This window comes from Passer montanus, unplaced genomic scaffold (genome assembly GCF_014805655.1).
Source record: "Passer montanus isolate IOZ18808 unplaced genomic scaffold, ASM1480565v1 scaffold13, whole genome shotgun sequence".
In the NCBI taxonomy this organism is placed as follows: domain Eukaryota; kingdom Metazoa; phylum Chordata; class Aves; order Passeriformes; family Passeridae; genus Passer; species Passer montanus.
In genome coordinates, this window is record NW_024359832.1 from 1,782,425 (window position 1) to 1,798,883 (window position 16,459).

General features: G+C 37.5%; 1 protein-coding gene across 7 annotated transcripts in view; it reads left to right on the forward strand.

Moving 5' to 3' along the window:
* CLOCK (clock circadian regulator) overlaps nt 1–16,459 on the forward strand; it is a 65,000-nt gene that overhangs the window by 20,798 nt on the left and 27,743 nt on the right. For all 7 annotated transcript variants that reach the window (XR_005626487.1, XM_039698748.1, XM_039698753.1 and 4 more), the window contains exons 3-6: nt 8,887–8,997; nt 11,236–11,326; nt 12,971–13,030; nt 13,431–13,579. Coding sequence is in view for 6 of the 7 variants with exons in the window: in XM_039698748.1 (XP_039554682.1) it covers nt 11,280–11,326; nt 12,971–13,030; nt 13,431–13,579 (256 nt within the window). In the remaining variant the exon portion in view is untranslated. The remainder of the gene's footprint in view (nt 1–8,886; nt 8,998–11,235; nt 11,327–12,970; nt 13,031–13,430; nt 13,580–16,459) is intronic.

Sequence of the window (16,459 nt, forward strand, 5' to 3'; positions counted from 1 at the left end):
CAAGCTGGGAGGAGCAGCCAATACCCCAGAAGGGCCTCAGCAGGCTGGAGAGATGGGCAGAGAGGAAATTCAGGGAAGGCAAGCGCAGGGTTCTGCACCTGGGGAGGAGTAACCCCATGCACCAGCACAGGATGGGGATTGACCTGCTGGAAAGCAGCTGTCCAGGGAAGGACCTGGGGGTTCTGGTGGCCAACAAACTGTCCAGGAGCCAGCAGCGTGCCCGTGTGGATGGGAAGGCCAGTGGTGTCCTGGGAAGAGCATTGCCAGCAGGCTGAGGGAGGTGACCCTGCCCCTCTGCTCAGCCCTGGTGAGGCCACATCAGGAGTGCTGTGCCCAGCTCTGGGCTCCTCAGGGCAAGAGAGACACGGAGCTCCTGGAGCAGGTCCAGTGGAGGGCAACAAAGATGAGTAAGGGATTGGAGCATCTCTCTTGTGAGGAAAGGCTGAGGGAGCTGGGTCTGTTCACCCTCCAAAGGAGATGACTGAGAAGGGACCCATCAGTGTCTGTAAGTGTCTGAAGAGAGGGTATCAGAGGAGGGATCCAGGTTTTTCTCAGGGGTGCCAAGCAACAGAAAAGAGGCAATGGGCAGAAACTGATGCACAAGAAGTTGCACCAGAAGAGGAAGAACTTCTTTACAGTGCAGGTGAACAAGCACAGGAACAGATTTCCAGGGAGTCTTTGGAGTCTTCCTCACTGGAAGTACTCCAGAACTGTCTCACACAGCCCTGTGTGCTGTGCTCTAGGATGTCCCTGCTTGAGCAGGGAGATTGGATGGGATGACCCACTGTGGTCCCTCCCAGCCTGACCTGTTCTGTGTTTCTGTCATAAAGGCATTGGTGCAGAAATAATTTGCATATCTTCTTACAGACCCTCTTGGCCAACTGTTGACTTTCTTGATTTTTGAAAGTTTTAGAACGGCATAATGAGAACACAGCTGGAAATTTTGACTGAAGTTTTTCTTTATGTAAAAAGTGGAAGTGTTCATTTGAATGTAAAAGCTAATAAATCTTCATTGGGTGGTTTTTTTCTGGTCTAGGATTGAATTTTGGAAAGATTGATTTGTGTGAATTTCATAATCTCTTTTTAGCTTCCTTTCCCAACTTTTGAGATATATCTGCATGCTAAAAGTCTGGCAGTTGAAGTGCTCATGTAATATGTAGGTTCCTCTATTTCAGGAAGAGTAATTGAGGTGGATAGCTCAGTGTTGCAGTAATGATAACAGTGATAAAATCTCATTTTCTAAACTTAAGCCTGCATTTATATCAACACCAAACAGAAATTTTGTATGGAATGGAAGAAGAATTGCCTTGGTGTTCTCTTGCTTTGGATGTGTAATAATTATGTCTGTTGAAATAGATAATTAATTTTCTTCAGGACAGTTTTCAAAAAGTAGTTGACTTTCTGTATCTAGTCATTCTTCCCTTTTATTATTGGGGTAGAGGAAAACCAATGTTTGACTCTTTGATCTGTCTCATTTCTTGGTGAATTACCATGTTTATTTTCCAGTATAGGAATTCAATGTTTAATAAATTTTTCTTCTTTGGTTTTATTTGTTAGGTTTCTTCATAGTATTTTTGCTTTGATGAAAATGTGACAAACCATTTTAGAAAAATTGATTGTTAAACTAACATTTGTGTCTGATACAAAACATCTAAAATTTATAATACTCAGTTTCATAAATATGGACATTTTAAATTGGATTAATTATATCTAAGTGTTTTTAACTCCAGGATAGATATCTTAGTAGTGTTTTTTAAAAGTTTTTTCTTTAAATTTCTGTTAATATTGAGAAATCATCAAATGAAGATTTTTTTTATTGTCTGATAACTTTATTCTGTAGAAAAAAAATATTTGTATGTAGTAAATAATTTTATGGGATAGTTACAATATTCAGTGGGAATTTAAACTTCAGAATGTGTGTGTGGAATTTTTCCACCTTTTTAACTTCTGAAAAAAGCTTGTCAGTTGTCTACCTTCTCAGTTCCATCTAAGAGGCTGGAAGAAGAAAGCTTGGTTTTATTTGTTCATTGTGAAGTGTGCCAAGTTTACACGGGTCCTGTTAAAAAATAGCAGACTGCAGATTTTAGACCATCTATAGCACTTTGTTCCTCAGAACAGTGAGCTTTATTTTAGGATCTGTTCTTCAGCTGGCTATAGGTTGTGTCTTCTCAGCATTCCATTAAAGGAAATGGAGATTTCAGCAGGGATGTGAAAGTTTTCAGTTTTGAATTGTAACACTAACAGGTTAGTAATTAGCTTCTCCTGAGCTAAGCTCCTGTTGTGAAGTACTGGTTTTGTGTTAAGCACCATTTAAAGAGGCGGTAGGTATACTTTTAAGCCAGACTTAATTATGAAATTTATGTTGTGTTTTAGATGTGCAAACACAGCACATACTCAAGTCTAACCCAGGGTACCGTGTTATAGAACCAGGAGTGGGAGATGTAGCTAAGATGTTCCTGCTCTTTATAGAGGGGTACTGTATCTTAGCTGTGCCAATTTTCAAAGATAGAAGGAGCCACACTTTTGAAATGCCTTCTTTATTATTTTGTTCTTATTAAAACTGTGTGATATGCGTGTTATTTTAAACACATAGTTTCATAAATCTCATTCAGTTTGTGGCCAGAGCTAAAGGGATGTGCACCTCCAGTGCACCTCCAGAAAGCCAAGGAAGGGTGGGGCCTTAAAAAAATGGTAGCATGTGGGATCATAACATGTAGCCACTGTCTTTTTTTGTACAGACTAGTTGCACATGATTTGCAAACATTATTTCTGCTACACTTACAGCTTTGTTGAAGGAAGGGAATCTCTTGTAAGGAACTGTATACAAATGACTGAGAAAATATTTTAAATGAAATTACAGAGGAATAACAGCTGGTTCTGATGGCTAGGTTATTAAATGCTGCCTTTCAAATTTTTCTTTTAAACTGGGGTTTGTACTATTTCTTATTGTCCTTTTTATTTTTCTGATTTGGGGAGCTTGTTTATTGGTGAGTCTGAACATTTGTATTGTATCACTTTCTTTTAGTATCTTTGTTAGTAATTTGATGGAGGCACATAAACACCTCAGCTGTTTATAAGTGCAGTTAGTTGCAATCTTGGAAGGCAAAGATAATACAGGCAGCCTGGAATGGGATGGAGGGGAAAAAAGCCTGGTAACTACTTCAGCACCCCACAGCCGAGGACCAATTATTAGATACCTGGCAACCTGCTGAGTGCTTTCCTGGTCACCTCCAGGGAGCTGGAGGGAAGCCAGGCTCAGGCCAAGAGCCCAGATAGCTAGAGAATTCCTGGTGACGTGGCAGGTCTGAGGATGTTTGGAGAAGTCAGTTTGGTGAGTCAGAGACCAGATCAGAACATAGGCAAGTATGGGCTAGGTTTGAATGTATTCTAAAATAGTTTGGATTAGAAGGCACCCTAAAGATCATCTGGTTTCAATGTTTCCCTTTTTCCAGTCACCAGTAACTTTGCTTGATTGCCATGACTTTTCAAATATTATGGAAAAGGGCTGTGAAAATACATCAACCAATTCATTCAGGACTCTGGGATGCATCTTATCAGGTGTCATGGACTTAACTTACAGTCAGGTTCCTCAGGTGATCATGAATCTGATCTTCCCTTACAGTGGAAGGGACTTTGTTCCTCCAATTTCTGTCCTGTAGTCCATCCATTTAAGAAGTGCAGGAAGAGAGGTTGCATGCTAAGACTGAAGCAAAAGAGTTGTTGAGTACCTTAGCCTTCTCCTCATCTGTTGTTATCAGTTTACCAGCCTTGTTTAGTGGGTGTGTACACCTTCTTTGACATTCCTTTTCTGGTTAATATACCTGTAGACGTTCGTGGGATTCTTTGCATCCCTTGTGACATTCAGCTCCAGCTTTGCCATGGCCTTCTTCATCCCATTTCTTCGCAACTGGGCTGCATCCCTCCACTCCTCCCAGGATACCTGTCCTGGGACAGAATAGAGGGATGCATTTATGTTTTGCCTGTAGTTTGACCAGCAGTCCCTTCTCATCCTTGCTAGACTCTTGTCTTCCTTGCCTGATTTCTTGCGTCTGGAGATCATTAGCTCTTGTGCTCTATGGAGGACATCCTTACAGATCTACCAGCTCTCTTGCTCTCCCTTGTCCCTGAGGGCAGTTTCCCTGGGGTTTGTACTGGCTAGTTCCAGAGGCCTGACTTTACTGCTTGCCTGATTCACATCCCTCTGGACTGCAAACTCCACCAGTGTGTAATCGCTGTAGCCCAGGTAAAGGTCTGAGGCTTATTAGAGCTTTCTTGCATGCATCTTTACTGCAGTCTGGGCCAAGATTAGGGAGCTGCACTGTATCAGGGAGGGAGCTATGGGGCCATCTCTGTGTTCAGTAGGGGGAAAGACACAGCCTGCAGAGGAGGGTAGAAGAGTGGCTGCAGAACAGCTGGTCAAGCAGAGATCAACCCAAATGATCTGGAGCAAAGGAGTGTTTTCTTTTTCTGTGAGCTGGAGAGATAGAAATTGCAAACTGTGGTCAGTCCCAATTTCTGGAGAAATATTTCTCCTGATGGTGGGACAGTCTAATGCGTGAAACATGCAGGAGATAATTGCTTTTTCCTGTAATCCTCATAATTATTTTTTCTATGAAGATATTATTTCCAGTGACTTCTGAGCAAATTTGTTTGAGCAGCTTGTTTAGGTCCATTACCTTGTCAGGGAGTAGACCAGGGCACATCTGTGTGACAAGCCCTTTCTAAGAACTTAACCTCTCTACCTCTGTTGTCATGTTTTCTGCTACTCAGGGTGATCTGTAGCTTCTTTTAGCTGCTGTGGACTGTGTATGATGGCACACAAATAGCATGCACTATTTCAAATGTCATTATAACTCAACTAAATTGGTGATATCACTAACTACTACCATAACAGGTCTTCTAACAGGCATTTAATCTCTCTTGTAGGCTGCTTAGACTTACCTTCTTACCAAAAGTCTTTCAGTAGCAGATATGAGACTGCCAGTCAGATAGTGGCAACCCACACCACCAGTCTTCTGTTCTACTGCACTTTCTCCACTATATATCCTTGAGTACTCCCTGAGAAGGTGATGGACCTAAGAAAGCTGCTCATCCACAGCAGACTACTCATGGCCACTCACAAATTTTCCTATTAAAAGCCATCTGGGATCCATCCATGCTAGAAGCAGCCCTCTCGTTGTTTGTCCTCTGAAGCACTGGAAAATGAACTCCTGCTGCTATAGCATGTTTTATCTCAGAAAATGACATTTCTAGGATGTGTCATCTCTTCTGTGCAAGCATGGACCAAAAACTGATTTATTGGTGTGGTAGAGGAAAGCTTGCAGTATGTGACTATTCCCAGCTGCTGGAATAGCCTGTTCAGCTGCAAAGTTTGAGCAGAGTTCCTTGATCTTCTTTTTAGCCCTATATTTTGATGTTTTTTCCAATTGCCCTTTTTTCTTTTTTATTTTTTTTTGAGGTAGAAGAGGAGACATATCAGTTTTAAAAACATAGTATTTTCACAGACAGCCTTTGATTAGCAACAAAAGATTAATCAGTCATGACCCTAATTTGCTTTCTGTTGGTGTATATTCAGTTGCAAGCAAAGGAGCAAGTGCCTTGAAACCTGCTCATTCAGTTAGACCAAAATATGTGATTAGAGAGCAGGTGCTTATGGTTTACCTGTCTAAAGATCTCTTGCTCTACAAAATGCTATGGTTCCTGGAGAGAAACTAAACCAGAGCAAATACTTCTTCTTTTTTTCTTCCCCTCTATCCTACCTCAAATAAAAGAGGAAGGTAAGGAGAAAAATATCTGGGCTGGAGGTGATCCAATGAAGCAAAAAGCAAAGTGGAAAATATGAGTGATAGTGATGTGCTATTCTGGCCAGGAGATAATGGCTGGATCTCTGCTTGTGCTAGTTATAGTATAATGCCCTAGTAGGGTAAAACTCCAGAAATTCATTATCCAAATGATCAGAAGCTCATGGAAAGGAGTATCAGGAAGGTTTATAATTATCTTCATAATCTCTGTAATGAACAGGGCTTCTGACTGTGCTTACGTTGGCAGTCAGGTTCTGCTCAGCTGTTTGTTCAGAGTGATGTTTCTGCTCTTGGTCTTTCCTACCCTGGTGGGTGACTAGTGTTAGGAGCTCTACAGGGCACTGGGTGCTGTGGCTTTGTTTCTTTAAACAAGATCTTCTCTACAGCTTATCCTCAATGATTTTAATAACTAGTTTGCTCCCCTGGCAAAATTGGATTATAGCACAGAAATCAAGTTGTATTAAAGAAGTTAATCAATTTCTGTTTGAAGAAACTGTAGGGTTGGAAAACTGTGTTGCTTCATATGTTTTTCCTGTGATAATGCCGGTGTTATTATTTGCCTTAATAATACAAGCCACCTCACATTATTTCTGGGGGTGGTAATCTGCAAAATCATGTAAGCATTACTTGTATGCTGTGATATAAATTTTACATAAATCAAGGCATTTATATAATTTATTATTTTACAGTGCAAGAGCAATACTTATTCTTCCTCAAAAATAATTGTCAGTGTTACCATTATGGTGAAGTGCTGGAGACATAGGGATTTCAATTACTGGCTCTATACGAAATGAAATACAGGCAATGCATTCACCATTGTCCCACTCATTTTTCAGTCCAGTCACGACAGAATATTTGTCATTAGCAAGACTGTACTGTAATTTCATAGTTTGTTCAGTCTTTGAATTTGTTTCCAATATTTAATATTACCAATGTACATTCCAATATTCCAATATAGTACTGAAGGTACTGAAATTCTTTCAGTCTAAAAAATGGAATTTTTTATCAGATGGTGTGAACTTTATTACCTTAGGTTATATTATGACTTTTTACCCTGTAACTTATTGAGAATCCTATTTATTTGGCAAAACAATGACTTGGGACCCAATAACTTATTGCCTTTCCATGAGTGATAAGTCAGCATAGTGCAGAATTTGCAGTATTGCTAGTTTTTGTAATTTTTCTACAGATTGAGCAATTTTGTGTAGTAATGGTTTGCACATCCATAGCAGCAGCTAAGATTTTTGATTGAGGACCTCAGCTTGCTTTAAGATAGTAAGTTTCTAGCCACCTTGGTTACAGAAAAATTGATAAACATGTCTGAATGTGTTTAAAACACATAGTGTCAAGTGACAGACACACATAATTTATTTTTTTAAAAAACCTAATGAGTTGTGGAGACAGAATGATGACCTTTGAACGCTTGTGGCTGCCAGTGCTGGCATGTAGGCGTTTTAACCTTTCTGCTGGCTTTCACATGCATGCCATTTCTACTGAGTTAGAGATCTATGTGGTTTTGGCAAGAAAAGCTTTTCCACTGTGATTAGCTTCTCTTTTGGTCTGACTTAAGCTTGCTTGTATTCTTCTATGATATATGCATATTCCTCTCTTGCTCTTTTTAAAATCCCTTTTGGAAATATGTGTAAGAGCTCCCTTTTTGACATTATAAAAGATGGTTCTGTGATTAAGACCTGTAGTGTTTATCTTAAGCGTGCAATTGTGATTTAAAAGAAATGCACCCCTACATACTGCAGAGAGGAGGTCTAAAATTTTCATCATTGGAACTCTCTGAGGCACTGGGTGAGAGTTGGCAGAGTTGTTCCACTCCAAGCAGTTTAAAAACACTGGTTTCATGTTGCAGACTTCCATGGGACTCTTTGTCACTATTAATGTTTGCACTTGTCAAATGGAACAAAACAGAATAGGAGAGGAGGCTGTAAACACCTAAAAAAGTAGGTCAATGGGCCAGCAGGTTATTTGGCCAGACAAGAACGAGTGGCTTCATTGAATCATACTGTAATTGTTTTTCTCCTGTTGGCAGATTGTTCTGCTATGCTTTAACTTTCTATGTTAATGTTTGCATCTGTATTTTAACCATTTGAGAACCTCTCTTAGGTGCAGGAAAAGGCACTCTAACTTTTCAAATCAAATAAGTGATAATTCTAGTGTTTTCCGTAAAAGTCATCAATGAATTTACAAGAAGCATAACCTTAGTTTATAGGTCCCAGCTTCCTTTTTAGAATTTAGTATACTTTAAAATAACATTTTTCAGAAATGGAAGAAGTACACATTATAGTGAATTTGTTTTAAGAACAGTAAGCAAGGCAGATAGAAACAGGGAGAGGGGAAGAAACCTGATTTCATGTAGCTTAAAAATTTGGAAAGCAGCATGGTTCAAGAGAAGTGACTATAAATGAAATGTAATGGTATAAAGAGACTGGAAGTAGGCAATCACTTAGGTCAGCGCTGAGTTCTTGTTTGGAAGAAGTTCAGTTGTGAAGCAAATTCATGATACATTCTAGGAATTGATTTTGAAGTGGATTTTTAAACAAAGAGTTATTGGCTGTGTTTGAGGGAGAAGCAATAATGCAACTGGGCAGCTTTGCTAGTTGTCAACAACAGCAGCATTCTACAAGTGCTGGAGTCCTGAGAATAACAATTTTGGAGACTTGGAGAGGAGATGTAACACGGAAAGCCAGAAGAGACCCTAATAAGAACTTCAGTGAAAAGATGTTTAAATAATGGTGTATAAATACACTTTAAAGGTAGCATAAGTGGATGTGAAGATGCAGATGGTATGAGTGATACCAGATTTAAAATTGAAAAGGACATCAGGGCTAAAGATAGGCATAAAGTGATAGCTTAAAGCCAAGATAAAACTGTGTCAGAATGTCCTGCTTATCAAGAAGAACTTTTAATCAATGTCAATTCAGATAGTAAAATACTTGAGCTATTTTTGATAAGCAGAATATTGCATTTAGAGATTACTCTCATTAAAACAATGTTTGTCTTTATTAAAAAATGAAGAAGTAGATAATTTTTTAACTCAATGATTTTCAAGCTCTCCATTGTTATTTTTTGACAGTTTGGAATTTATTTTCTGCTGAAGAGGATACCTCTAACACCACATTGTTCTGCACGGGAACCAGGTTTCGTCCCTAAACCTCATACTTCAACAAGTCCCAAAGTGTAAAAGGTAAGACTGTGTTCTTATAATTGATAATGTTCCCATGGCTTTCAGTTACCAACACAGATGGGCTGAGTAGCAGTGTTAAGTAGTGTCTTGCTCTCCAGAACGTGACTGAATTTGAATGTTAGAAAATAGACGTAGTTATTTTTTTACCTTGTGTTTAACTTTCAACTTGGCTTGTTTTGGTGGCATTATCTCTGCAGTCTTAATCCTTTGCATGTATAAGCACTGAGAGTGTTCAATGTCTTGCAAATTTGGATGCAAATAGAGAAGAGTCAGACCTTGAAAGGTGAGAAACCAGTGTGCTCCGGGTGCATTTCCTGTACTTTTCAGTACTTTATTTGTCTTGGATACCAGATCTAGGTTGCCAGTTCTGACATAAGAGCTGTAGACTGTAATGAATGATTTTGTTGAATTTTGGGAATTGAGTGCTCTGTTCAAGTGAAAAATACTGATTTTTAAATTCTGATTCTGCATAATGAATATGTCAGTTATGTTGCAAGTAAAAGTTTTCTGTATTTAGCTGTACAGGTGTTTTTCTTTTGCAGATTAGGGAAAGTGTATAATTTGTCTTACAGAATTTCATGTTGCTCTTGATCCCTATAATTTTAGGTATCCTTTCTGTATAAAAATTAACACAGAACTAGAAGTGTAATTAGTGCATAGCTGTATTAGTGCTTACCACGTAAGCTAAATGAAAACAAATTTATAGCTTTTGTCTTGATTGTAAACTTAGTTCCATGCCAGTCACGATAGTTAGCTTTTACTGCTGAGCAACCTGTCTTTTACTGTGCACTTTTGACAAAAATTCAAGCAGACGCTTCTTCATAATTCACTTTTCTCGTGCCATTTATAGCTGGTTTTCAAATGCCACAACTCTGTTACTTGGCCAACTAATTTGGGGAATTTAATTTGTCATTATGGCCAGTGCAGTTGTTATTTTGAAGAATTGTAGGGAAGAAGTGTGTCTTCAAAGCACAAGATTTGGGAGGGTGAAGGCAGGGCAAAGGTGGTTCATACTAATTGAAGGAGTGGGGCATTTGGGCAGAAACAACAGCACGCCTTGTGATATGCCTTGAAAGAGATTCTGCTGCAGCACAGCTCTCCCATTTGCTTTCCTGCTGCACTCAAGTTATGAAACTTTGTGGTGAAAAATTGTTTCCTTCTTGTGAATGAATCCCACACAGTATGTGGCTGTTGTAGATGTCGAGACAGTTTGGTTGAATCACAAGCTTTCTTCCTCAGTTCCCTCATCAGGCTTTTGCTGCCATGTTTCTTGTGGTATTGACACTGCAAGTTCCACTGGTTTTAGTAGTCTCAGAAACAAATAAATCTTTTTCAGAAAGTATTGAGTCACTAAATGGACTAATATCATCTTCTTTGAAATAAATAGCCTTTTTCCTATTAAGTTTGTAGCCTACTAAAAATTCCTGAAGATCGGCAAGTTCCTTTGAAACCTACTGCATGAAATTGTTCCATAATCACTGTCAGTGTTACAATCCTGCTGCTCCATATGAGCAGCTGCTGAAAACTGACTTTTCATATGAAAGAAACAGGTTTAATTCTATGGTTTTATGTTTGAATTTAGCCTTTTCATAACCTGTGTTATATTGCTTCTCTCACTATTACTGTTTTGTTCACATTCTTAACTCAAAGTCAAATGCACATCTGGAAAACTAAAAACTTCCTGTCATGAGTAAGTGACTGCTTTAAGAAATGGTCAGATTAAATTTCTCACAGTACCGAGATCACATTCTAATTGGTATCTTGTTGTTATCTTTTCACGTGTCTATGATAACAGTGTGCTCAAGAAAAAGTACAGTAAGAATAAATTATAGTTGTAAAGTACTTTATCCCAAGTGCTTTCTGCATGCACTGTTTCTAAATAGAAGTGTATTTAACATCTGTTCAGCCTTCAAACTTAGGAGGGTTCTTTAGGAAAAAATTAAAATAAAAATTAAAAGCTATATCTGAATTCAGAGTCATAAAAAGGTTTGTACTGGTTTTGTACAGACTTATTTACTGTCGCCTTTAATAATGTTCTCTTGAGCTCTGTTCTGTAAAATGAGATATTAAGGCCCAGGTTATGCTGGAAATGGCGCCTGCTTTAGAGAAGGTAGGAGGACAGAGCAGAAGGCTGGAAGAGATGGGAGGATTAGGAGCAAATGAAAATGTCAGTATGCTCTAACAAAGATCACATTTTTTTCCCTCAGTCATGTTTTGATGTTATTTCTTCTCTTATAGGCAAGCGTACAAATGTCTACCACAAGACTAAAGTGTGATATGTTATGTTTTTTACCATAAGCACCCATAAAATGAGCTCCATTGCAGACAGGTATGTTAATAGATATGGAGAGTTTTGGGAGAATTACTGTTCAGTTCTTTCTTTAATAGTCTTTTTTGTATGGTTAATACATTTAGATTTAACTTATGCAAAAATTAAAGAATGATTCATTATTTTTGACAAAGTTAATTTAGTAGTTGTTAGATGTGTCATTTTGTAGTCACTGGAAATAGTGATTTCATTTGCTTGAGGTTAATCTTAAAATGCGTTACTTGTTTTCAGCCATGGAACAACATCTGTGCAAGTTGAGCTGATTTTTAACGTTTACTTGAACTTTTAATTTTTTTAGTACTTCAGTTTTTAATTAAGAAAAGCAAATACATTTAAATGATTAGTGTTGCTGTAGATGATAGTAAAGTGACCTGCTAACCTATTTCAAGGGAAAAGTAATGGCTGAGATATGTTTTCTACTTGATTCCTTGAGCTGCACTCTCTTAGCAGCTTAGGTGAACATCTGTACTTAATATCCTATATATTACCATTTTTGAGACTTAGGGAAATGAAACTTGCATCTAATTTACGTCAAGTTAAACACAATTTTAAAAAAAAGAATAAAAGCAAAAGGTAAAACTTCTGTAATGCTTGTTTAACATGTCAGTTCTTGTAATGAAATTTTGTGGCATCTCACTGAAACTTCAGCCTTTTAAATATATAAATTGCTTCTAAAAGCTTGATGTTTATGTAGTAGCATACAGAATAGTAACTTCCTAACATCACTGCTTATCATAATGTACAGTACAATTGCCTGATGGTTTATAAATCAGAGAGATGAGGTAAGCATTTTAGAAAGGTTACTTGGCTTAAGGGAGGGAAACATTTGGATAAGAAATTCCAGGATAAACACACAGGGTTCAGTGTGGACGGCACTAAATAGACTGAAAGCAGGGAGAAGTTAGAGAAATAACATGTGAAAGTCCATTATACAGCAGTTTTGGAAAACAGAAGAACAGTTTTGACTTCACTTTCAAAGCAAAAGGAAGTGAAACAAAGGAATTGTATGAAGGATACTGAGGCATCTTCAAAGGAAATCACATTCTTATTTTGGTATTTTAACACCTCTTTAGCAGTAGATGGACAGTTGCCAAGCTAAGAAAGTTATGTGATACTTATTGAGGAAGAAAATATAATTAATAGTTACTGTTTAACATTGATATTATTTATGTATTTATGAAATGAAATATATGGATGAGGTATGGCATATTCCTTAGGACTCTTCCACTAATAGTATTTCAGAATTTAAGAAAAATGCATTTTCAATAATTGGAATAGAAATTGCCAGTAAGTAAAAATAAATTACATATCTCCTCTCCCATGTTTTCAAAAGGGTAAGTAATCGAGAAGGTAGAAAAGCAAATTTAAGCATTGTTCAATTAAGTGTTTGTATAGGGCTGTAAGTTCTTTTGAGAAACAGTTGTGTCAGAAATAGAAGGGTTTTTTTGCTTTTTCTTTAGTAAATGCAAGCAGAACATAGAAGACTTAGCTTCAGGTTACTGATGATGGTCCTTGTGAGACATAAAACAGTTGCTTTCTTTAATGGAGATGATGATGGTGAATTTCCCTTCCTCCTTCTTTGTGATTGGACTTTAAAGGAGAGGAATTTCCACTCCACCATTTATTTCTTTTGGTTTCTTTCAGAAATGACGGAAGCATTTTTGATGGGCTGGTGGAAGAAGATGACAAAGATAAAGCAAAAAGGTAAATTTCAAAATTATTAAAGCTAAGAAGGATCCTATACTTGTATGCTTCAACTTATCAGTGTGATTTCTAAACAATAAAATAGTTACTCTTACAAATAAACATATTACTCAACAACATGTCTTCTACTGTCATCTTTCAGGTATATTGTATATTTATAATTGTAGTTCAGTTATTTGTGTTTTGTAAAATGATACTTTATTCCAAAGGCTTCGCTGCACTGTTCCTTGTGGAGGAAGCCATTCTTCAAAAATGTCTGAGATACAGAGTAGGTGTTTTTGTGACAGTTATCACAACAGAAATTCTAAAGGGGCAGTTTGCTTCAGGAACCTGGAAGTAGTATACAGCTTACAAGAAAGTCTCATAGTTTTTATGAAACATTTCCTGATTTGCTTTTCAGAGTGTCTCGAAACAAGTCCGAAAAGAAACGTCGAGATCAATTTAATGTACTTATCAAAGAGTTGGGTTCCATGCTTCCAGGTAATGCTCGGAAGATGGATAAATCCACTGTGCTGCAGAAGAGCATTGACTTTTTACGGAAGCACAAAGGTAACAATAAACGTTCTTTACAAATTCTTAATTTTTAAAATGATAAGTTATTACATAAAATATTAAAAATTTTGCAGCTTTTTTAAGGAATTCGTCAAAAAGATGTGAAGCACTTCTGGAGAAAGATATTCTTAAGATCATCTAGGTAGCAGAGATAAAATTGTGTAAAAGCCAAGTACTATTTGTTTTGTCCCATAGTTGTCAGTTAAATCTGTTTCACAAAGAGAAGATCTATTTTTGAAGTAACCTCAAAATTTTTTGTTCTGGACAGACATTGGTGCAAGTTGTTAGAAGTTTTGCTTCGCAGGAAAGCTGCTGATCCATTTCCTTGGGAGTACTTGCTGGAAATACTTACTTGGTTATTTAGATAAGCCTGAATTGAACAGTTGATTAGTCTCTCTGGGTCCTACATGAAACAAGATAAATCATTGAAAAGCTAGTCTAAGAGAAGTTAGTGCTCCTTCTTGTCATGTCAAGTGCCTGCACAACAAGCTGCTTAAACAAAGGTGATAAGGTAATAGGGCATTGTGATTTCCAGCAATGATTCTGGGTTGGTTGCTTGACAAGAGAAAGTGAAATACATGGTATAGAGACCAGGAGTATGGGCATTTCATTTTGGCTTTTTATTTTCACTTTTAGCTGGGAAAAAATGCCAGAAAAATCTATAAATACTTTTAGCTAAACTTTTAAAGTTTTAAAATGTATGCCTGAATGTATAAACCACTGAGTGTATGTGTGTGTGTGTTGTTCTTTAAAGGTCATGTGAAATGTCAAAACGATCAATATCCTTGAACATCCTTGCTATGCTTTGTTCCTCTGGCTGTTTGCATCAGCTGATGGTGGGATATACCCAGATATGTTGTAGTGAAGTTTGTTGAGGGTTGTTATTTCTGTCATGAAAAAAATTCTTCCACCAAACGTATGCTTGTTTATGGCTGTTATTATATATATAAAAAAATCTCTGTTCCTGCTCCTACACTTGTTCTTAATATGGCACCTTGTGGTTCACACTGCCAAAAATAAGATGAGAACTGAAGAATATGGACTCTTTTTCTAATTAAATAATTTCATTGGGTAATTTCTTGGAGTACGTACTATCTAGAAAGCAGTAGGGTCAAAAGAAGTAGCTGTAAGATTATGAAATAAGTAAAGCTATTAAGTAGATGAATAGTTATGTAATTATCAACAATATTGACACAACAATATGTGTGTCAATTTAAGGTATGAGATATGTTTTTCCATGCCCTAGCACGTCTCTTCCATTAGCGTTATGTTTCCAGTAACACCAAATTTGTACTGAATAATGCTAATAAAATTATAAACATAACTCAAATGAGAAAGGAGGGGGCTATAATTCATATAGGAATTCATAGGTTTGGGGATTTTCTTTCCAATTAAATACTGATTATGCTGTTTTAATTTTCGGAGATACATGTGTCTCTTAACAAAAAGAAAAGCAGTATGAAGGCCACTCTTGTGTAAAATTCAGTTCTGTAGGTTATAAGGCTTTGTGAAAATCAGTTCTGTTTCAAAATTATTTTATCTTAGTGATTCCTGACACAAAACATAGAATGCAGAACAAATGTTTGTCAGCCAGCCAGCAGCACCAGCGATATTATTTTTTCTTCAAAGTGCTTTCTGAGATTTGATTTTTTTAATAAAGGGGCAAAAAGCAGCTCTGGAGATGGTTGCCTTTTAAGGCATGGCAGTTCTGTCCTTCACTTGATGTGACAGAATGCAGCTCTGTGTGACTGCACATATCATATTAAGTTCTCTAAAGCTCTGGCTGCCAGTCCTTACTAGCATTGCTGTGCAGTATTTTACACTAAAATGTTTTTGGACAAACTGTTGGCAAAGTTCAGAAGAATATTTTATCTTCTGAAGTGCTTGGATGTGTTACAATAAAGCTGAATGACCTAGCAATAAATGGATTGTTCGGCACTGAGTAGCTGCTTTATGGTTGAAATCCTACTGTGTTCAGCCACCAGGATTTAACTGCATTGCCTCTGGTTCTTTCTGGACTATCTCCAGATTATCCAAGCTAGGTACTCTGGCACCAGCTCCAGATGAACTGTCTGAACTGGTTGTTGGCCAGTGTGGATTCTTTTTCTCTCTGGGAAAATACAGGAGACTAAACACATAGAAATTGTATCACTGAGGGCTTCTGTTTGACTAATACTACCTGTCATCTTGAATGATGAATTTGTAAACAAGAAATTTTTTAAAATTAACAAATACCGAGGTAGAATAATTTCAGGTAGAATAATTGCAGGTAGTAGACTGTTACTCGTACAGCCCACAGAGAAATGGTACAGATCTTACTTGGCTAGCAATTTCTTTTGAGAATTCTCATGCTGGTGTAGAGTTACTTCAGATACAGAACTTGAAGACTGAAGTTTAATGTGTGAGTTTGGTTATGCTCTTTCTGTTACCTAGCTCAGGAATGTGACCTTATTGTCATTTATCTATGGGTGCAACCTTCTGACAGAATTTGTAGGCAGTTCTCTGAAGGTACCAAGTGAAACATGTTCTTTGTGTTGCTTTGCCTCTGTTTGCCTCTATCACACTTGCTCTAATGATGGAAAATTTAAAAGAACACCTGTACTTGTGGTATTTCAGAATGGTTTGTTAAAGACATGAACTTCAGCTTTTATTTAGCATAAATCCATTCTAGTGCAAAAGACAGTATTTTTAATTCTGAAGTAGGATGGTTATAAGGGCCAGAATGAGCCAATGAATCAGACTTTCCCAGTTAAAAGTGAAGATTATCTGTATTCTGTGGAATGAATGCACTAAGTTCCTGGAATTTTGCCTCCACTTTGGTGGCAGAGCTTTTCGTTTTTGTGTCCTTTGACTTGCCCTTCAGTGTTCAGTATCTAT